This window comes from Chionomys nivalis, chromosome 4 (genome assembly GCF_950005125.1).
Source record: "Chionomys nivalis chromosome 4, mChiNiv1.1, whole genome shotgun sequence".
NCBI lineage: Eukaryota > Metazoa > Chordata > Mammalia > Rodentia > Cricetidae > Chionomys > Chionomys nivalis.
The window spans coordinates 89,277,420-89,297,732 of NC_080089.1; the positions used below are offsets into that span (position 1 = coordinate 89,277,420).

The window sequence follows — 20,313 nt, forward strand, 5'->3', positions numbered from 1 at the left end:
TACTTATGTAATATTATATCCTTCTGGAGTCTTTGATGGAGTTGAAGAATGGTTAGTTATAGTTGTAGTTTTCTTTAGTTATGATAAAAGATAAAATAGATATAAATATTGTAACTGTAATTCTTGTTTGATAACTGTTTTGTTATATGTAATTTTACTATGTTAAGGTTAAAACCTTTCTTTTTTGTTTAAACAGAAAAAGGGGAAATGATGTAGGAGGGTCATCTGTCTATGTGTTACTTTCATTGGTTAATAAAGATACTGCCTTGGCCTTTTGATAGGCCAGCCCTTGGGTGGGTGGAGTAGACAGAACAGAATTCTGGTAGGAAAAAAGCAGAGTCAGGCAGACACCTTGAGGTTCCAGCCCGAGATGGACGTAGGTTAGAATCTTCCCAGTAATCCAAAACCCCTTCATAATACACAGATTACTGGATATGGGTTAAAGCAAATTGTGAGAATTAGCCAAGAAGAGGCTAGAACTAATGGGCCAGGCAGTGTTTAAATGAATACAATTTCCATGTAATTATTCTGGGGCTAAGCTAGCCGTGCAGGAGCCGGGTGGGAGGAAAAGCAGGCCTGCTCACCTCATCACTACACTGACTTCTTATATGAATGGAGACAAAGAACATGTGCTCTTTCGTAGCTGAATTCTGTTTCATTTTATCAGTGGGAGATACATTTTATTTCCTTAAAGGATCATATCTTCTGCATTGAAGCCCATTCTAACCAGCTCTCATGGTTCTACTTAAGTTTCATTATCATTGTCCCAGCTTGCCCTGCACTGTGTGACTCACTGGTTTGACCCCATCTCGCATAACCTTCAGTTATCCTCTTTACAGGTTTATGTATTTATATATGTTCAGATTTTAATATGTGATTTTTGAATTCAGCAGTTGCAGTTACATTATCCTGTTCCTCATTTTGCTCATCAAAACCTGATCCTTTCAGAGATCATTCCACTGAACTTCATAAAAACTTCATTCCTGCTAGTACTTAAAGCAAAAAAATATTGCTGGGCGGTGGTGGCACACATCTTTAATCCCAACACGTGGGAGGCAAAGACAAGTGGAGGCCATTCTGAACTACAGAGTGAGTACCAGGACAAGCTCCAAAGTTACACAGAGAAACATTGTCTCAAAAACAAACAAACAAAAAACCCTCTGAGAATTACCTTTGAATCCTATATGAGACCTCACAGACCACCCACACTTCCTCCAACAAGGCCATACCTACTCCAACAAAGCCACACCTCCTAATAGTGCCACTCCCCATGAGCTTATGGGGGCCAGTTACATTCAAACCACCACAATACTTAAGTTGAAGAGACAATGGATGATAAGAGGACTTTAGGAAATTATTTATCAAGATGAATGGATTAGATGGATAGAAAGACTGAAAATATGCAGTCAGGTTTTTAATTATCTTAGTAAATAAGCACAAGATAGGCAAACTATTATAAATGCTTTATCACACTTTGAAACTATTCTTGTTCATTAGTAATTCTGCATTGTAAATTCAATCTTTTCTTGCTAAAAGCATCTGAGAAAATTTAAAGTAATTGTCTGCTGATAAGAAACTTTCAGTTTTCATTTTTCTAAGTGTTTTGGTTTTATTTTTATTCTTGAAAAAAAATTTGCAGGAACCCTAACTTGACAGTTCTTTTCTCTCAAATCTTTGAAGATATTATCCTGTCTTCAGGTTTCCAGAACTGTGATTGATAAAAAACAAAACAAAACTGTTCATCCTTTTGTGATTCCTTTGTTGACAATTTCTTTTCGTTATAGAAGTAGTTTTGCAATATTCAGTTTTTTCTTGGTGTTCTATGAAGTTGCTGCATATATCTGGCTATAGGTTCATTTTTATTAAGCCTTCATTAAATTTGTTGGTTTAAAAGAATCTGAAGAGTACTGTTTCACAGGAATATCCTTTGGAGATAAATTATGCTCTAAGCATGGTGGACTGATTTTGAACATAAGCAGGCATCAGGAAACAAATGCATAAGAAAATTACAACCATCTGGTTATAATCATGAGGACCCTAAAGTGTTCCAGATTAATGCACATCTATTATCACACTTGCCAAAATACTACACACATGTCCTGTTTGTGTACATACCTACAAGATACATCTGTGGACCACATTCATCCTTCTGAAGGTCTAGTAAATCTTACCTTAGCAATCAGTCAGTTTGTTCATTTACCTGAATCATTTCCTTCCTATGAATCAATTCAAACCAGAAAACCTCAGTTATGTTTCAATATAGAGTGTTTATTATATCCATATAAACATATTCAAGCTCTAGAGACATCCTGAGAGGAAGACACAAACCTGCTTGTCATTAATGGTTCAGATACACTTACAGGTATCTTTGGGCTTTTTGAGTTTACAAGTACATTATTTCCCCACTCCCTTCCCTCTCACTCCAAACCTTTCCACATAGTTCCCCTTGCTGTCTTTCAAATTCATGCCCTCTTTTATTATCAATTATTGTTATATGCATATATGTATTTATGCATACATATTATGAAATACATAATAAATACAACCTGCTCAGTCTGAATAATGTTAATTGTATGCATATGTTTTCGGGGCTGATCATTTGGTATTTGATAACCAACGGGTGTGCTCCTTCCTGGAGAAGACTCTCCCACTCTCAGCATTCCTTAGTTTGTTGTAGTTCTTTGCACAGGGATGAGGCCTCACAAGCTTCCTCCTGTCCATGTTAGCATCTCTATCATTGTGTTTATTTAGCTTATGTTTAGGCAGTCATTTTGATGATGCTTTAAGGATGTAACGTCTGACATGACTAGGAGACATAATCTCACAGCAAACTTCCCAGTCCTCTGGCTCTTACAGTCTTTCTGCCCCCTTCGCACAATGATCCCAGAGTCTCAGGTCCAGCAGTTGTGTTGTAGGTTTCTCAATTGGGACAGGGCTTCTTAAATCAGCATTTTGATGGTTTCTGTAATGATTTCTGTCTTTTTCAAAGAGAAGTTTTCCTGGTGAGGGATAAGGACTAGACTTATCTGTGGGTGTAAGCACCAATAAATAGATTGTAAAGATCCTGCTGGTGTAGATGTTTGCAGTGTCACTTCCAAGAGCCATGACTTCATGGCTGAGTAGTTGGTGTTAGCTGGTACCAGGCATGATTTCACTCCTGCCTGTTTAACTCCAATTAGAGGACTGTTCGTTATCTCCACATAGTTAATATTAAAACTACTACTTTACAAAAAAAAAGATGAAGTTACAATTAGCTGTATTTTTGAAGGTGTGTGTGGTGTGTGTGTGTGTGTGTGTGTGTGTGTGTACTTCTTTGTGGCATCAGAAGACAACCTCGGGTGTCATTCCTCAGTTATCATCCATGTTATGTTTTTGTTTGTTTGTTTGTTTAGAATCAAGTCTCTCACTTTGGGAGCTCACCAAATAGTTTAGGCAAGCTGAGTAAGACCCAGGGTTTTTTCTGCCTCCACCTCTCAGAGCTATTTATGCCACCATGGAAGCTTTTAAAAATATGGGTTCTTGGTATCAAACTCAACTTCTTATGTTTTCAAGTCAAACGTATATTGACTAAGCTACTTCATCAGCCTTGAATTGTACTTTAAATTGATTTTATGTAAATATTTTAACGTTTAAGAATAATACCAGAATTTAGGAGACAGATTTAGCAGTGAAGAGTAGATACTGCTTTTTCAGAGGATGTGTATTTGGTTCCCATTACCCGTATCAGGTGGCTCAGAAACCAGCTGTAACTCCATCTCTGGGAATATGATGCCCTCTTCTGGACTAAGTGGACACTGCATGCACATGTGCATACACACAGACACAGATGACACACAGACACACAAACACACACACACACCACCACCACCACAAATAAAAATAATATAAACCTTTTTAGAAGTTTAAGAATGTTGTACATCAAGGTATTCACTTTTCAAGCTGGACATAAACTTGTGAATACTTAGGGCACATTAAAATGTAATGTGTATTCACTATTTTATTAGCATACAATAATTGCACAAAAGGGTGTTTTATTAACATTTTGTTCACATGATCTACTTGATTAATTTTGATAAACATATGAGTTTCAAATAAACTGATTCATGAGTTAATATTTTAGCACATATCTGTTGAGCCTTTCCCTGGGCTAACTAAATCCCAGCTAACAGCAAATAAATAGAGAATCTTGGGAACAGGTAAGGAAAAATGAAAAATATATTACCAATAGGATTTTCTGAAATGTAGATATGGGATATATTTTCAGTACACATGCATTTCTGTGATGTTATTTTCATTCACTCCATGCAAAAATATATTAATTGAAAAATCTGGTAACATATGGCCGTAGTCTGTCCTAATATCCCCAAATTGAATATTTTACCAAATCCAGATTACTAATGTGTTGTTTTGCATGAAAACGTCTTTGAGTGTGAAAAACCTGTGTTCACCCAGGACATGCTCATGAAACAGGATTCCTTCCAACTGAGGTTCCTTGAATCTTGCTGCCCCTTTCTGCTTCTCCCTACCTTTCATACACTCGTATTGTATGAGGCACATGTGTATAAATTGCTGAAGTAAATACAAATATTTCAACTACTTGCCCTGTGTTAAAGGGAATAGAAAGCAAACAAAAGATGGGCAGAGCCACTCCCAAGCTTTTCATATAATTTCAGCTTGATAATGAACTAATTTGAGATATTATCATGAAGTCACTAGGAACATTGGGTTTGGGAACAGAAAAATACTATATTTATATACTGATTTACATACTTTCTTAAGTTTCCTTATCTATAAAGTGAGGAAGTTGCGCTTGAGGTAAGTGTTATAAATAAAATTAAAATTAAGATTTACAGTGTGGAAATCCTCAGGGCAAGTAGGCAGGCGAGACCTCCTTTGTCTCACTGGCCCGCCTGCACCAACCAAGGTAGGCGCTTTGTTTACGAACTACCCAACCTGCACGGAGATCTGATCTCGGCACCAGGAGAGACAGCAGTGCGGTGAGTTTATGACTGGACAGGGAACTCTGAAGTTCCTCATCCCCCTCCCTATACTCCCCGGGCTCCCTGCAGGGGCTCTACCCCCCCATACTGCCTCTCTCTTCTTGTCCCACCCAGCTTGCATCCAGAACCCTTTTTCCCTTCTGTCCCCTTTCCTCTTTGGGCACATAACACCATCCAGCTCAGTCTGTCTGGCGCTGGGGGCAAATCCTCAGGGCAAGTAGGCAGGCGAGACCTCCTTTGTCTCACTGGCCCGCCTGCACCAACCAAGGTAAGCGCTTTGTTTACGAACTACCCAACCTGCATGGAGATCTGATCTAGGCACCAGGAGAGACTGCAGTGCGGTGAGTTTGTGACTGGACAGGGAACTCTGAAGTTCCTCATCCCCCTCCCTATACTCCCTGGGCTCCCTGCAGGGGCTCTATACCCCCCATACTGCCTCTCTCTTCTTGTCCCACCCAGCTTGCATCCAGAACCCTTCTTCCTTCTGTCCCCTTTCCTCTTTGGGCACATAACACCATCCAGCTCAGTCTGTCTGGCGCTGGGGGCAAATCCCCAGGGCAAGCAGGCAGGCGAGACCTCCTTTGTCTCACTGGCCCGCCTGCACCAACCAAGGTAGGCGCTTTGTTTACAAACTACCCAACCTGCATGGAGATCTGATCTCGGCACCAGGAGAGACAGCAGTGCGGTGAGTTTGTGACCAGCGGCGGCGGAAGCAGCCCTGGACAGGGAACTCTGAAGTTCCTCATCCCCCTCCCTATACTCCCCGGGCTCCCTGCAGGGGCTCTACCCCCCCATACTGCCTCTCTCTTCTTGTCCCACCCAGCTTGCATCCAGAACCCTTCTTCCTTCTGTCCCCTTTCCTCTTTGGGCACATAACACCATCCAGCTCAGTCTGTCTGGCGCTGGGGGCAAATCCTCAGGGCAAGCAGGCAGGCGAGACCTCCTTTGTCTCACTGGCCCGCCTGCACCAACCAAGGTAGGCGCTTTGTTTACGAACTACCCAACCTGCATGGAGATCTGATCTCGGCACCAGGAGAGACAGCAGTGCGGTGAGTTTGTGACCAGCGGCAGCGGAAGCAGCCCTGGAAAGGGAACTCTGAAGTTCCTCATCCCCCTCCCTATACTCCCTGGGCTCCCTGCAGGGGCTCTATACCCCCCATACTGCCTCTCTCTTCTTGTCCCACCCAGCTTGCATCCAGAACCCTTCTTCCTTCTGCCCCCTTTCCTCTTTGGGCACATAACACCATCCAGCTCAGTCTGTCTGGCGCTGGGGGCAAATCCTCAAGGCAAGTAGGCAGGCGAGACTTCCTTTGTTTCACTGGCCTGTCTGCAACAAGCAAGGAGAGACATCACTAGAACAACAGGAGAGCTAGCACTGCAGAGAGCCATCACTGGGAAGGTACATCAGTAGGTAAGGAGACCTGATCCGGTAAAAGAACATCCAGAGGGGAGCATTCGGAGAAAGAGATGGGCAGGCGCCAATGCAAGAATTCACCTAACAATCTGAAAAACTATATGAAACCACCAGAACCCAGCGACCTCCCAACAGGTGGACATGAACACCTTAATCATGAAGAAGTAGATAAAATTGACTTTATGAAAGTGATTGACGCCCTTAAACAACATGTAAAAAATGCCCTTATAGAAATGGATGAGAAGTATAACAGAAAGTTTGAAGAATTGAGTAAATCAGTGAATGATACCCTAGGAAACCAAGGAAAAACAATCAAACAGATAATGGAAACAGTTCAAGACTTAAAAACTGAAATGGAGGCAAAGAAGAAAACACAAACAGAAGGCCAGCTGGACAGGGAAAATCTAGGTAAACGAATAGAGACTACAGAAGCAAGCATAACCAACAGAATACAAGAGATAGAAGAAAGAATCTCAGATTCTGAAGATGCCATAGAGAAAATAAGCACGCTGATCAAAGAAAACAGCAAGGCCAACAAATTCTCATCACAAAACATTCAGGAAATATGGGACACAATAAAAAGACCAAACCTAAGAATAATAGGAATAGAAGAAGGAGAAGAAGCGCAGCTCAACGGTCCAGAAAATATATTTAATAAAATTATAGAAGAAAACTTTCCCAACCTAAAGAAAGATATACCTATGAAGGTTCAAGAAGCATACAGAACACCGAATAGGCTGGATCAAAAAAAAAATCCTCTCGCCATATAATAATCAAAACACAAAGCATACAGAATAAAGAAAGAATACTAAGAGCAGCAAAGGAAAAAGGCCAAGTTACTTATAAAGGTAAACCTATCAGACTTACACCTGACTTCTCTATGGAAACCATGAAAGCCAGAAGGTCCTGGATAGATGTACTGCAGAAACTAAGAGACCATGGATGCAAGCCCAGACTACTATACCCAGCCAAGCTTTCGTTCACTATAAATGGAGAAAACAAAATTTTCCAGGATAAAAACAAATTTAAACAATACGTAGCCACAAATCCAGCCTTACAGAAAGTAATAGAAGGAAAATCACTAACCAAGGAGTCCAACAATGACCACAATATCTCAGACAACTAGAGACCCTTCACCAGCGCAACACAAAGAAGGGGAACACACAAAATTTACAACTTAAAAAATGACCGGAGTTAACAACCACTGGTCATTAATATCACTTAATGTCAATGGACTCAACTCTCCTATAAAAAGGCACAGACTAAGAGATTGGATACGAAAACAGGATCCAACATTCTGCTGTTTACAAGAAACACACCTCAACCACAAAGACAGGCACTTACTCAGAGTAAAGGGTTGGGATAAGGCTTTTCAAGTAAATGGACCTAAGAAACAAGCAGGGGTGGCCATACTAATTTCTAACAAAGTTGACTTCAAACTTAAATCAATCAGGAGAGATGGAGAGGGACATTTTCTACTCATAACAGGAACAATTCATCAGGATGAAGTCTCAATCCTGAATATCTATGCCCCTAATATAAAAGCACCCACGTACGTAAAAGAAACATTGTTAAAACTCAAGGCAGCCATCAAACCGCACACATTAATAGTAGGAGACTTTAATACTCCTCTCTCACCAATGGACAGGTCAAGTAGACAGAAACCTAACAGAGAAATAAGAGAATTAATGGAGGTAATGAATCAAATGGACTTAACAGACATCTATAGAATATTCCACCCAAATAGGAAAGAATATACCTTCTTCTCTGCAGCTCATGGAACCTTCTCAAAAATCGACCACATACTCGGTAACAAAGCAAACATCCACAGTTACAAAAAAATATTAATAACCACCTGTATCTTATCAGATCACCATGGATTAAAGCTAGAATTCAGCAACAATGCTACCCCCAGAAAGCCTACAAACTCATGGAAACTGAATAGTCAACTACTGAACCATACCTGGATTAAGGAAGAAATAAAGAAAGAAATTAAACTCTTCCTTGAAGACAATGAAAATAAAGAAACAACATACTCAAACCTATGGGACACTATGAAAGCAGTTCTGAGAGGAAAGTTCATAGCACTAACTGCCCACTTAAAGAAAACAGAGAAAGCACACATTGGAGACTTAACAGCCCACCTGAAAGCTCTAGAAAAAAAAGAAGCAGACTCACCTAGAAGGGGTAGAAGACTGGAAATAATCAAACTGAGGGCTGAAATCAACAAAATAGAAACACAGAAAACAATTGAAAGAATCAATGAATCAAAAAGCTGGTTCCTGGAGAAAATCAACAAGATTGATAAACCCCTATCCAAACTAATCAAATGGCAGAGAGAGAATTTGCAAATTAATAAGATCAGAAATGAAAAGGGAGACATAACCACAGACACAGAGGAAATTCAGAGAATCATTAGATCTTACTACAAAAGCCTGTATGCCACAAAACTGGAAAATGTAAAAGAAATGGACGCTTTTTTAGATAAACACCATTTACCAAAGTTAAACCAGGACCAGGTGAACAACCTAAATAGACCTGTTAGTCGTGAAGAATTAGAAGCTGTTATCAAAAACCTCCCTTCCAAAAAAAGTCCAGGACCAGATGGTCTCAATGCGGAATTCTACCAGAACTTCCAAGAAGACCTAATACCTATTCTCCTTAATGTATTTCACAATATAGAAACAGAAGAGTCATTGCCAAATTCCTTTTATGAAGCTACAGTAACTCTGATACCAAAACCACACAAAGACCCAACCAAGAAAGAGAATTACAGGCCAATCTCACTCATGAACATCGACGCAAAAATCCTCAACAAAATTCTGGCAAACCGAATCCAAGAACACATTAGAAAAATTATCCATTATGATCAAGTAGGCTTCATACCAGAGATGCAGGGCTGGTTTAACATACGCAAATCTGTCAATGTAATCCATCATATAAATAAACTGAAAGAAAAAAACCATATGATCGTTTCATTAGATGCTGAAAAAGCATTTGACAAAATTCAACATCCCTTTATGATAAAAGTCTTGGAGAGATTAGGGATACAAGGGTCATACCTAAATATAATTAAAGCTATATACAGCAAGCCGACAGCTAATATCAAATTAAATGGAGAGAAACTTAAAGCCATTCCACTAAAATCAGGAACACGCCAAGGCTGTCCACTCTCTCCATACCTCTTCAATATAGTTCTCGAAGTTTTAGCAATAACAATAAGACAACATAAGGGGATAAAGGGGATTCAAATTGGAAAGGAAGAAGTTAAACTTGCATTATTTGCAGATGATATGATAGTGTACATGAGCGACCCCAAAAACTCCTCCAAAGAACTCCTACAGCTGATAAACGCCTTTAGTAATGTGGCAGGATACAAGATCAACTCCAAAAAATCAGTCGCCCTCTTATACACAAAGGATCTGGAAGCAGAGAGAGAAATAAGAGAATCATCACCTTTCACGATAGCCACAAACAGCATAAAATATCTTGGGGTAACTCTAACCAAGGAAGTGAAAGATCTATTTGACAAAAACTTTAAGGCATTGAAGAAAGAAATTGAAGAGGATACCAGAAAATGGAAGGATCTCCCTTGCTCTTGGATTGGGAGGATCAACATAGTAAAAATGGCAATTCTACCAAGGGCAATTTATAGATTCAATGCAATCCCCATTAAAATCCCATCAAAATTCTTCACAGATCTTGAAAGGACAATAATCAACTTTATATGGAGAAACAAAAAACCCAGGATAGCCAAAACAATCTTATACAATAAAGGAACTTCTGGAGGCATTACCATCCCTGACTTCAAACTCTATTACAGAGCTACAGTAATGAAAACAGCGTGGTACTGGCATAAAAACAGAGAAGTCGACCAATGGAATCGTATAGAAGACCCGGATTTTAACCCACAAACCTATGAACAACTGATTTTTGATAAAGGAGCTAAAAGTATACAATGGAAGAAAGAAAGCATCTTCAACAAATGGTGCTGGCACAATTGGATGTCAACCTGTAGAAGAATGAAAATAGACCCATATCTATCACCATGCACAAAACTCAAGTCCAAATGGATCAAAGACCTCAATATCAATCTGAACACACTGAACCTGATAGAAGAGAAAATGGGAAGTACCCTACAACATATGGGCACTGGAGATCGCTTCCTATGTATAACCCCAGCAGCACAGACATTAAGGGCAACATTGAATAAATGGGACCTCCTGAAACTGAGAAGCTTCTGTAAAGCAAAGGACACTGTCATTAAGACAAAAAGGCAGCCTACTGACTGGGAGAAGATCTTCACCAACCCTGCAACAGACAAAGGTCTGATCTCCAAAATATATAAAGAACTCAAGAAACTAGACTTTAAAAGGATAATTAACCCAATTAAAAAATGGGGCACTGAACTGAACAGAGAATTCTCAACAGAAGAAGTTAAAATGGCCAAAAGATACTTAAGGTCATGCTCAACCTCCTTAGCGATCAGAGAAATGCAAATCAAAACAACTTTGAGATATCATCTTACACCTGTCAGAATGGCTAAAATCAAAAACACCAAGGATAGCCTTTGCTGGAGAGGTTGTGGAGAAAGGGGTACCCTCATCCATTGCTGGTGGGACTGCAAACTTGTGCAACCACTTTGGAAATCAGTGTGGCGGTTTCTCAGAAAAATTGGGATCAACCTACCCCTGGACCCAGCAATACCACTCTTGGGAATATACCCAAGAGATGCCCTATCATATGACAAAAGCATTTGTCCAACTATGTTCATAGCAGCATTATTTGTAATAACCAGAACCTGGAAGCAACCTAGATGCCCTTCAATGGAAGAATGGATGAAGAAAGTGTGGAATATATACACATTAGAGTACTACTCTGCGGTAAAAAACAATGACTTCTCGAATTTTGCATGCAAATGGATGGAAATAGAAAATACGATCCTTAGTGAGGTAACCCAGACCCAAAAAGAAGAACATGGGATGTACTCACTCATAATTGGTTTCTAGCCATGGATAGGGGCCACTGAGTCTATAATTTGTGATCCTAAAGAAGCTAAACAAGAGGGTAAACCCAAGGAAAAACATATAGATATCCTCCCAGCTATGGGAAATAGACATGACTGATGGGCCAAAAATTGGAATCTTGGGGGTGGGGTGGGATGGGGATGAGGGGTGATGGGGAGAGAAAAGTGTGAAGGAGAGGATGAGGGGAACTGGGGGAATCGGGGTGATTGGGGATAAAGGAAGGTTGGATAGGGGAGCAGGGAAACTCATACCTTAGGTAAGGGAGCCACCTAAGGGGTGGCAAGAGACTTGAACTTGGAATGGCTACCAGATGCCCAGGGCAATGTCCCCAGTTAGTTCATTGGGGCACCTGAGGATAGGGAACCTGAAATGAACCTATCCTATAATCATACTGATGAATATCTTGCATATCGCCATAGAACCTTCATCTAGCGATGGATGGAGATAGAGACAGAGACCCACACTGGAGCACCGGACTGAGCTCCCAAGGTTATAATGAGGAGCAGAAGGAGAGAGAACATGAACAAGGAAGTCAGGACCATGAGGGGTGCACCCAACCACTGAGACAGTGGGGCCGATCTATTGGGAGCTCACCAAGGTCAGCTGGACTGCTACTGAAAAAAAACATGGGATAAAACCGGACTCTCGGAATGTGGCGGACAATGAGAGCTGACGAGAGGCCAAGGAGAATGGCACAGGAACTTTCAACTGGCGATAGATCGAGAGAGAGACAGAGACCCAAATTGGAGCAACGGTCTGAGCTCTTAAGGTCCAAATGAGGAGCAAAAGGAGGGAGAACATGAGCAAGGAAATCAGGACCACGAGGCGTGCACCCACCCACTGTGACAGTGGAACTGATCTATTGGGAGCTCTTCAAGGCCAGCTGGACTGGGACTGAATAAGCATGGGTTGAAACTGGACTCTCTGAACATGGCGGACAATGAAGGCTGATGAGAAGCCAAGGACAATGGCACTAGGTTTTGATCCTAATACATGAACTGGCTTTGTGGGAGCTTAGCCTGTTTTGATGCTCACCTTCCTGGGCCTGGATGGAAGTGGGAGGACCTTGGTCTTCCTGTAGGGCAGGGAATTTGGACTGCTCTTCAGTATCGAGAGGGAGGGGGAATGGACTGGGGGGAGGAGAAGAGGAGTGGGGATGGGGGAGGGGAGTGGGGGGAGGGGGCAATGTGTGGGAGGAGGGGAGGGAAATGGGAAACGGGGAGCAGTTGGAAAAAAGAATAAAAAAAAAAAAAAAAAAACCTCAAAGGGTGGCTAGATATGAAAAAAAAAAAAAAAAAAAAAAAAAAAAAAAAAAAAAGATTTACAGTGTGCCCACAGACCACTCTGCTTCTGCAAATGCTGTAAAAGTCAGACATTCTGTTGTTTCCCTTGATCCCAGTGGTCCTCGACCTTCCTAATGCTGTAACACTTAACATCATCTCTCTTGTTGGGGTACCATAAAATTGTTTTCATTGTAATTTTACTATTGCTGTGAATCATAATTAAATATATAATATCCAAGATATCTGATATACGACCCATAGGTTGACAATCATTGCTTTAATTTCATAAACTTCAGAATCCTACAAAAGCTAATCCTTCTGTTGTGTTAATAAATATTTTGAAGGAAATTAAATATTATCAAATGTCTTCTGTTCTCTCTTATAATCCATTTATTAACATTTCCTTATCTTTCATATTTCTACATGTCACTATCTCAAAAACAAAAAAGAAAATCAAGAATCCACTCTATCCATATCTGATGTTGAGATCTGATGCTTTCAAGCCCTATTTGTATCCACACCCTGGCATCTTTCAAAATTAGAATTGTTCATACATGATAAGCTTTAATGAACAGTACTAAAATTATAACTTCAGTGCAACTTTTAAAATATATATTCATTCGTATTTTATGTGTTGTGTTTTGTCTCCACGTACATATGTACACCACTTGCTGCAGTGCCCTATGGAGGACAGAAGAGGGACATGAGTGTCCTGGGACTGGAGTTACAGAGATTGTGAGTCAACACAGGGGTGGGTGGCTAGGACCTAAACCAGATACTACATAGGCAACAAATGTTCTTAACTATTAAGCAATTGCTACAGTTCCTTCAGTGCATTTGCCAACTAAAATATTTTATTTTATATTTCACAAAATCTTAAAGGCCTAACATGAAAATTTATGTACAGTAACAAAAATTAAATTCAGGAACTTTAATTGTGCAATTCCCTTGTGGGTTTTAATTATTGACTGGAATTTTTATCACTACGTAATTCATCTAATGCTAGAAAGCCAAGCTTCAACTCAAAATATTACTGCTTATTTTTGAATCCAATCTCTGGTTGAAGTTCACTCTCAGACATGTCTGGTTATTGAAGATAGTTCATGACCCCTAACATCTCATGACCTTGGGATATCTTAACAGTTCTTACTTTATATTGCTTGGTGAACAAAATCATGAATAAAACTCTATCAAACTACTTTAAAAAAAGCTTTAATCTACTTATTTTTATTTTAAAACTCTGAGTTGATATCAACTTAAAATACCATTTAGAATAACCCATTTGGTGGTAAGAAATAGTTAATACCTTTGTTTTATTGCTATGGCAAAATCCTATTGCAAAATTGATAATTTAGAATATATTTTAGTTTCAGTTGCTATACAGACATTATAAATAACTCTTATCCATAAAGGCAAAGAATTTCAGAACAAATGTAATTTTGTTAGTTATCAATGTGTGTTTTTATTGTGTACTCAGGATGAACACATTAGTAATTACCAGGATTAGATTATAATTCCTTAAATATCCCATTTGAAATACCATGAGGATTATGTCAAAAGTTCATTTATTCAAACTCAGGAATGAGTTTCTTTTCTTTTTTTTTTTTTTTTTTTTTTCTGAATGTGACTTGAAAATGCCGCATTGCATGGACAGGAATCACAAACACTGCGGAGCGTGCCCCAGTCACGGTGCGGAATGCTGTGTCCTGAGAAAGGAGCAGACTTCTCATGAGAACACTGCAATGTCATTCCGGCTGCTCTCAGACCAGAGTGCAGGTGGTTCTACAAAGCATCCGCTTGAGGCTTTGTGTTTACACAGTTGCTGCTCCGGGATGGTATTGATTGGGGAGGCGACTAATAAAACAAGCAGTCTTGCTTTCATCTGTGAGCAGTTGGGGGCTTTGTGAAGACAGGAAAGTGGTTTTAATTAGGACATGTTCCCTTCATGTGTTTCACTTTTTAATTCTTTTTCCAACTTGACCATTCTGACTCACATCCTCCTTGTATTTCAGAATTTCAGTCCCTGCACAACCCCCAGATGCTATGAAGAGAAACAGTTCTGAGAAAGACATCCATCCCTCCTCTGTCCTCTGATGAAACCTGAACATCAGTCAATCCCGTGTCCATTCTTTTCCAGGACAATTCCTTTACGTATGTTTTGAAACTGTGTGGATCAAAGAATATCACTTTAAAATAAATTGAAATTTGGAGTGAAAGACAAGAAACATAATTTTAACCTGAGATGTTCACCCATTTTATATGACAGCCATGAATTCAGCAAAGCACAATGTACCATGATCATTACTACCAATTCCTCACAAACACACACACACACACACACACACACACACACACAAAATTTAGAAAATCTTTTTAAGTCCATCAGTTCATATTTTTGTATCTTGCCTATTTTCTATAACTTTGTCATTAATTTGTATTTTCATATTTTTATACTTTTCTGATTGCTCTCTATTTCTATTTTATTCCTTTTTAAACTTTCAAAAATGCATCATTTATTTTATAATTAATTTATATCCAAGAAAATTTAAACACAATATCCAGATCCTAGAGATAGACTCATCAGATAGCTATGTAGACTATTCTGTAAGGAAAAGGATGATATGTTTTTTCCAAGGAAACTAAAAAATGCTTAAGGTTTGGGAAAGTGTTAAAATCTGACCACATAAATCAGAACACAAGCTGGGCATCTAAGAGTTCTCAGTGAGGGATGTACACTGTAATAGGGTTGATGTGATTACAAAAATGACAACTAGATAGGTAAGAAAGCAATTAGCACATAATTGCTGTATCATTTGGCTCAAATAGAAGACAAGTCTTTCATTTATCATTCATTTACAGTGTAGTAGGAACCTCAAGCCAAAGACAAAATTCATTTTGATAGAACTGAAGCTATCTAGATCTCAAATATTTTAAGTATAATATAGTTTGTATAATGGGGTTCAATTAATCTAAAAGAGCGTGATCGAAGTTGTGGGGAAAACAGAGAAGAGAGTATTTCCTTGGATTACAAAGTGCAGTCCTTGTTCAATACATACCTTTAGCTCAAAGGGCAAACATTCGCAGCCACCAGCTGAGGCTCCCCTACAAAACTCAGTGTTGTCTCAAGTGTGCAGAGCCCTGCTTCAGATGTTTGGTTTGTGTGCTTAATTTGAAAGCTGGGAACACAGAAGGGGAAGGTTTTGGAAGGACATATTAAAGGAGGGGGATAGTAGCTTTTAAGCAAAATATAGGCAAAGAAGTAGAATACAGGTGGCAGAAAGGCGTAAGCAAGGAAAACCCCCAAAATAGAATAATACCTTATGAGTTATTCATCAGGGGGGTCTTCCAAATAACACAGGTTATTGGCATTGTGCACTATAACTACACAATAAGACCCTATTGCTGACAACACCACAGACTTTGGGTATAGGGCATAACGAAACCATTCTCAAATGAACTAAGAAACTTCCTCCCTGCTTGCTAGCCTCCATAGCTCTGGAAGTTGCTGATGAAGATGCTCATGGAGAAAAGACATCAACAGTCTCACCTCATGCTAGACCCTATACGCTGCAATATCTACCCAGCAGGCAATGTTTTTATGGGGTGACTGTTTCTGGTTGGATTTGAGGCTTTTCAATAAAAAGTTATTTCATGCCTGGTACTGTAGAAAGCTCATCATTAGGGAGATCATAGACCCAGCTTAGAACCTGCTATTGTTATTTTTCTAAATGATCATGTTGTCAAATTGCCTTCCAAATATTTATGTTTATGACCACAGATCTGGACTGCTCTCAACTTTGGTCAGAAAAAATTCCCTTTGGCAGTGAATAGCAGTAATGCAGAGAGGTATAGCTGGTCAAAGTGTTGAGAAAAAGAGAAAGTGCAGTGCTCAGCTCTAAGTGGAACATTTACCTTAGTACCATCACTGCCAATGCTCAGAAAACATTGAAGAAAAAGATGCTGAATGTATATAAGATCTAGTGAATGGTGAGGAGTGTGAAATGCTGACTCTGGGACATGGCAGGACTGTTACAACCATGAAGTCACAATACCTGTGGTAGCCTTTACAAGACCTAAATAAGATCAAGTCAAGCCAACAAATTCCAAGAGTAGAAAATCTCCAGACCTGCCTGAGGAGCGGTTGGTGATAGAAAGTAATTGGGAGAGAGACAATCACTCTTTTTTGTTTAGTTGGATGTTTTCATCTTTGCTTTATTTCAACAGATTCTATTTATATATCTTCGTGCATGTTCATACATAAATTGTACATACATACATGCATGCATGTGAATGTGCTCAGGTATGTAACAAATAGAAAGAAATACAAAAAAAATGAGTCTATCCACTTGACAAGGGCCATGGGAGGCATTTAAAAGAGGTTAACTGGGAGGGGGCTTAACTGGGAGGGGGCTTGTAGGAGGAAAGAAAGAGGTGATGTAATTCTATTTCAATTCAAAAAATAAAACAAAATATAACTGAGAGAGAAAGAGAGAATCATTCTTTATTGAGAATTTGACCACTGGCAGGTTTTCTGTGTTCTAGTTAATGGCCCCACATGTATGCATACATGAACATATCTAACTGACTTGGTGCCCTAGTTTTTAAAAGAAAAAAACATGAAATTGTGGATTTGTATATGTGACAAGCTGAAGAGAAGACATGGGGTGTTATGATCAGATTTCTTCATGTGTACATATGAAATTCGCAAAAAGAAATTCTCTGTTCAGGACAACAGGCACGAGGGTTTAACTTGCTCTGTAGCCAATCCTGCAGCGTCTGAAGGATGAGGAACCTCATTAAACTGAATTATCATGTTGATTCCAGAACCAGACCGGCAATTCAACTTTGAAAATTGCTGATGAGCCTAGTGACTTTGATCAAATCACTGTAACTTGTGGTTCTTCTCCAAAACAGAGAAAAAGAGTTATCTCATAGTATTGAACAAACTAAATGAGTTAATAATACATGGGGAGAGGACCTGTAAGGGCTAAGATCCTGGCTCCAGCCTCTACCCAGGGTCCTAAAGGTGAAACGCTTCTCAGAAGCAAAGGAGGAGGATGTGAAAGGTCTTTATGGCAACTTCACACACAACTGAGGACCATGCTCTTCATTGCATGTGCTCCTTATTGCTCTGTTTCTACTCTAATAATCCTGTCCTACTTCTAACTTCTCCATGCTCTTCTTCTAGCTTCTTCTTCTCCTACAGGAGCTTTGAAGCAATAAGGAGCTGAGCGACTCACCAGGACAACACAAAGGTCCAAGGTCATAGGAGCAAAATCTTGACCAGACCTGGGTGGAGGAGGGGGTGCGCAGTGCCCAATGACAACTTTGAGACTTTGAGACACAGATCCATTGTTAGTAGACTGACAAGTGAGGAATTGGCGTCCTTTTTCTTAGTAACCTTGCTTGGACATCTGTGACTCTGACCTTGTGTAAGCTGTAAAGTTTTCTTTTTACAAAAAGCCTTTCATCTAGTTGAACTAGTTCTGAGGTGAAAATGAACTAGTTGTGTGTAGTTAGCAAGGCAGGCTTTTAGGTGTCTGTAGTCCCCGTGGGGAAAAAAAATATCTAGTTATGAAGCATGTCCCAGTATATGTTCTATATATTGAAACTATATAGCTAAGTAAAAATTATCTGTTTGTCAAAGGTTGTACAGTGCATATAAGGAAAATACCTACTTTTCCCCACTCACAGTCCTCTTGCATCTGTGACTTGGCTAGAAATCACTTTTTATGTATATTTAATTTTCCTAGCTCCTTCTTAAAGGATGGGACCTGGACAGTCACTTCCCCATCGATGCAGGAGTTTTGACTGACTTGCTCTACTGCAGGCTCAATGACTTCCATTGAGTCCATGAGCAAAATATCCACAAAATGTCAAGAAGTCATTGAGAAATCACCACGTTTTGTCTAAATGACTAATCAGAAAAGCCACATACAAATAAAGAGTTTTATAATACATTTCTGGTTCTGAATATCTAACTTGTATTTCTAATGATAGATTAGATAGACAGATGATAGATAGATAGATGATAGACTATCAGCATCTTTTAATATTTACACAAAAATCTTGTAGAAGCAAAAGGCTGCTTATTTTTGATAATGAGAAAACTACATTTTTTTTATTTTTTTAGAGTTTTTAATACTCAAACACAGAAGTCTGCTTCATTTCAGCTCCTTTACTGCCAAGCCAGGGGGAAGGGACTGTTTCAGCTTCTCGGCTTTCTCCTTGTCTGTGATGACCAGGGTGTAAAGGTACCTGCTGCAGCGAACCTTGAACTTCACATTATCCTTGTTCTTCTTGATCTTGACAGATTTGGCATCCTTCCGCCAGGCCGTGAGCAGGAAGTCCTTGATTTCCTCAATTTTCCGAGGCATGGCGACAGGCGCTCGGCGCTGGAGACCGTACCTCGGATTTAACCCCCTTCCCCGACTACCCCAAAGACTCCGAGAAAACTACATTTTACCTTTACTTTGTAGTCAACATATGAATCAGAAGGCATGGAACAGCTAGTGAATGATAACCAAATGACTGGCGGCTCAGCACAAACTCTGGCTTCTAAGTTTTATCAGTAGGAGAAGAGCTGACTGCTTCCAACAGAGGATTTCATGTGTTTGCAGTTTTTTAAAAAGCAAATTAGAAGTGTGTTTCTAGCCTATTTACTCATTTATTCTAAAGTCTTAGACTCTGATAGATATTTCTCCCTTGATTAATTCAGGGACAATCTCATTTCTTCTTATGTCTCAAGTTGTTCAGAAGCCTTACTTGACCCCATTGGCACAGTGTGAAGGATCTGGCGCCTCCACTTCTAAAGACCTTGATTCGGAAGAAGTACGTTACTCATCTCCTTATGTTCCGTTATCCAAAACTGACCCAACAGTTTACTTCTAACCATCGAGAAGCAGACGCACAGAAGTCAGCTGTTTGTTCACGGCTAGCGCAACACTCTCATTTACTTGACACTAAATACAATCATATTCAGTGATAAATAAATGACAAAGTTAGATGGGAAGATGAGAGTTTTCATTTATTCATGGTGGTAAAGAACAATATCGTGTGTAAAATCCCTAAACTAAAAAAATGTGAAGAGACCTCTTGCTCAAAAGATTACCTTGAAAAGAAAATGTATATTAGATTATCCTAGTATTTGCTATATAAAAGGGGGCTGCAATTATATGCATGTGTACCTCAAAAAGAAAGCAAAATTTTGAAAATAGGAAAAGGAATTCAAAATATAGGAAATTGTGCTTGACTCTATGAACTTTAGGCAAAATAATTAGAAAATTTTAATATTTTTCGGAATTTTAAAAGAATACTTTATCAATTCTTTTAGGTTTTTACTTAAGACACTCAGTGCATATTATTATCACCTCTCTTGTTTATGTTTTATATTGCTTCAGAGTCTGGAAGTCTGTGTCCCAAAGACATCTTGTTTCGTTACTTTACTCAGAATACACTCTGAATGCACCTGTTTGATTGCTACTGCTAAACAGTGGTTATTTTTATGAGAAGGTTGTTCTATTAATTTATATTTTATTTTATTATTTTAAGACATCATGGAATATCAGGGTGTCTTTGAAAGAGACTGA

General features: G+C 39.3%; 1 protein-coding gene across 1 annotated transcript; it reads right to left on the bottom strand.

Moving 5' to 3' along the window:
• Positions 1-18,856: 18,856 nt before the first annotated feature.
• On the bottom strand, positions 18,857-19,165 carry LOC130873760 (60S ribosomal protein L38-like). Its single transcript, XM_057768705.1, has one exon. It carries the CDS (start codon positions 19,099-19,101, stop codon positions 18,889-18,891), a length of 213 nt encoding a protein of 70 aa, XP_057624688.1. The 5' UTR covers positions 19,102-19,165; the 3' UTR covers positions 18,857-18,888.
• Between the last annotated feature and the right edge of the window lie 1,148 nt (positions 19,166-20,313).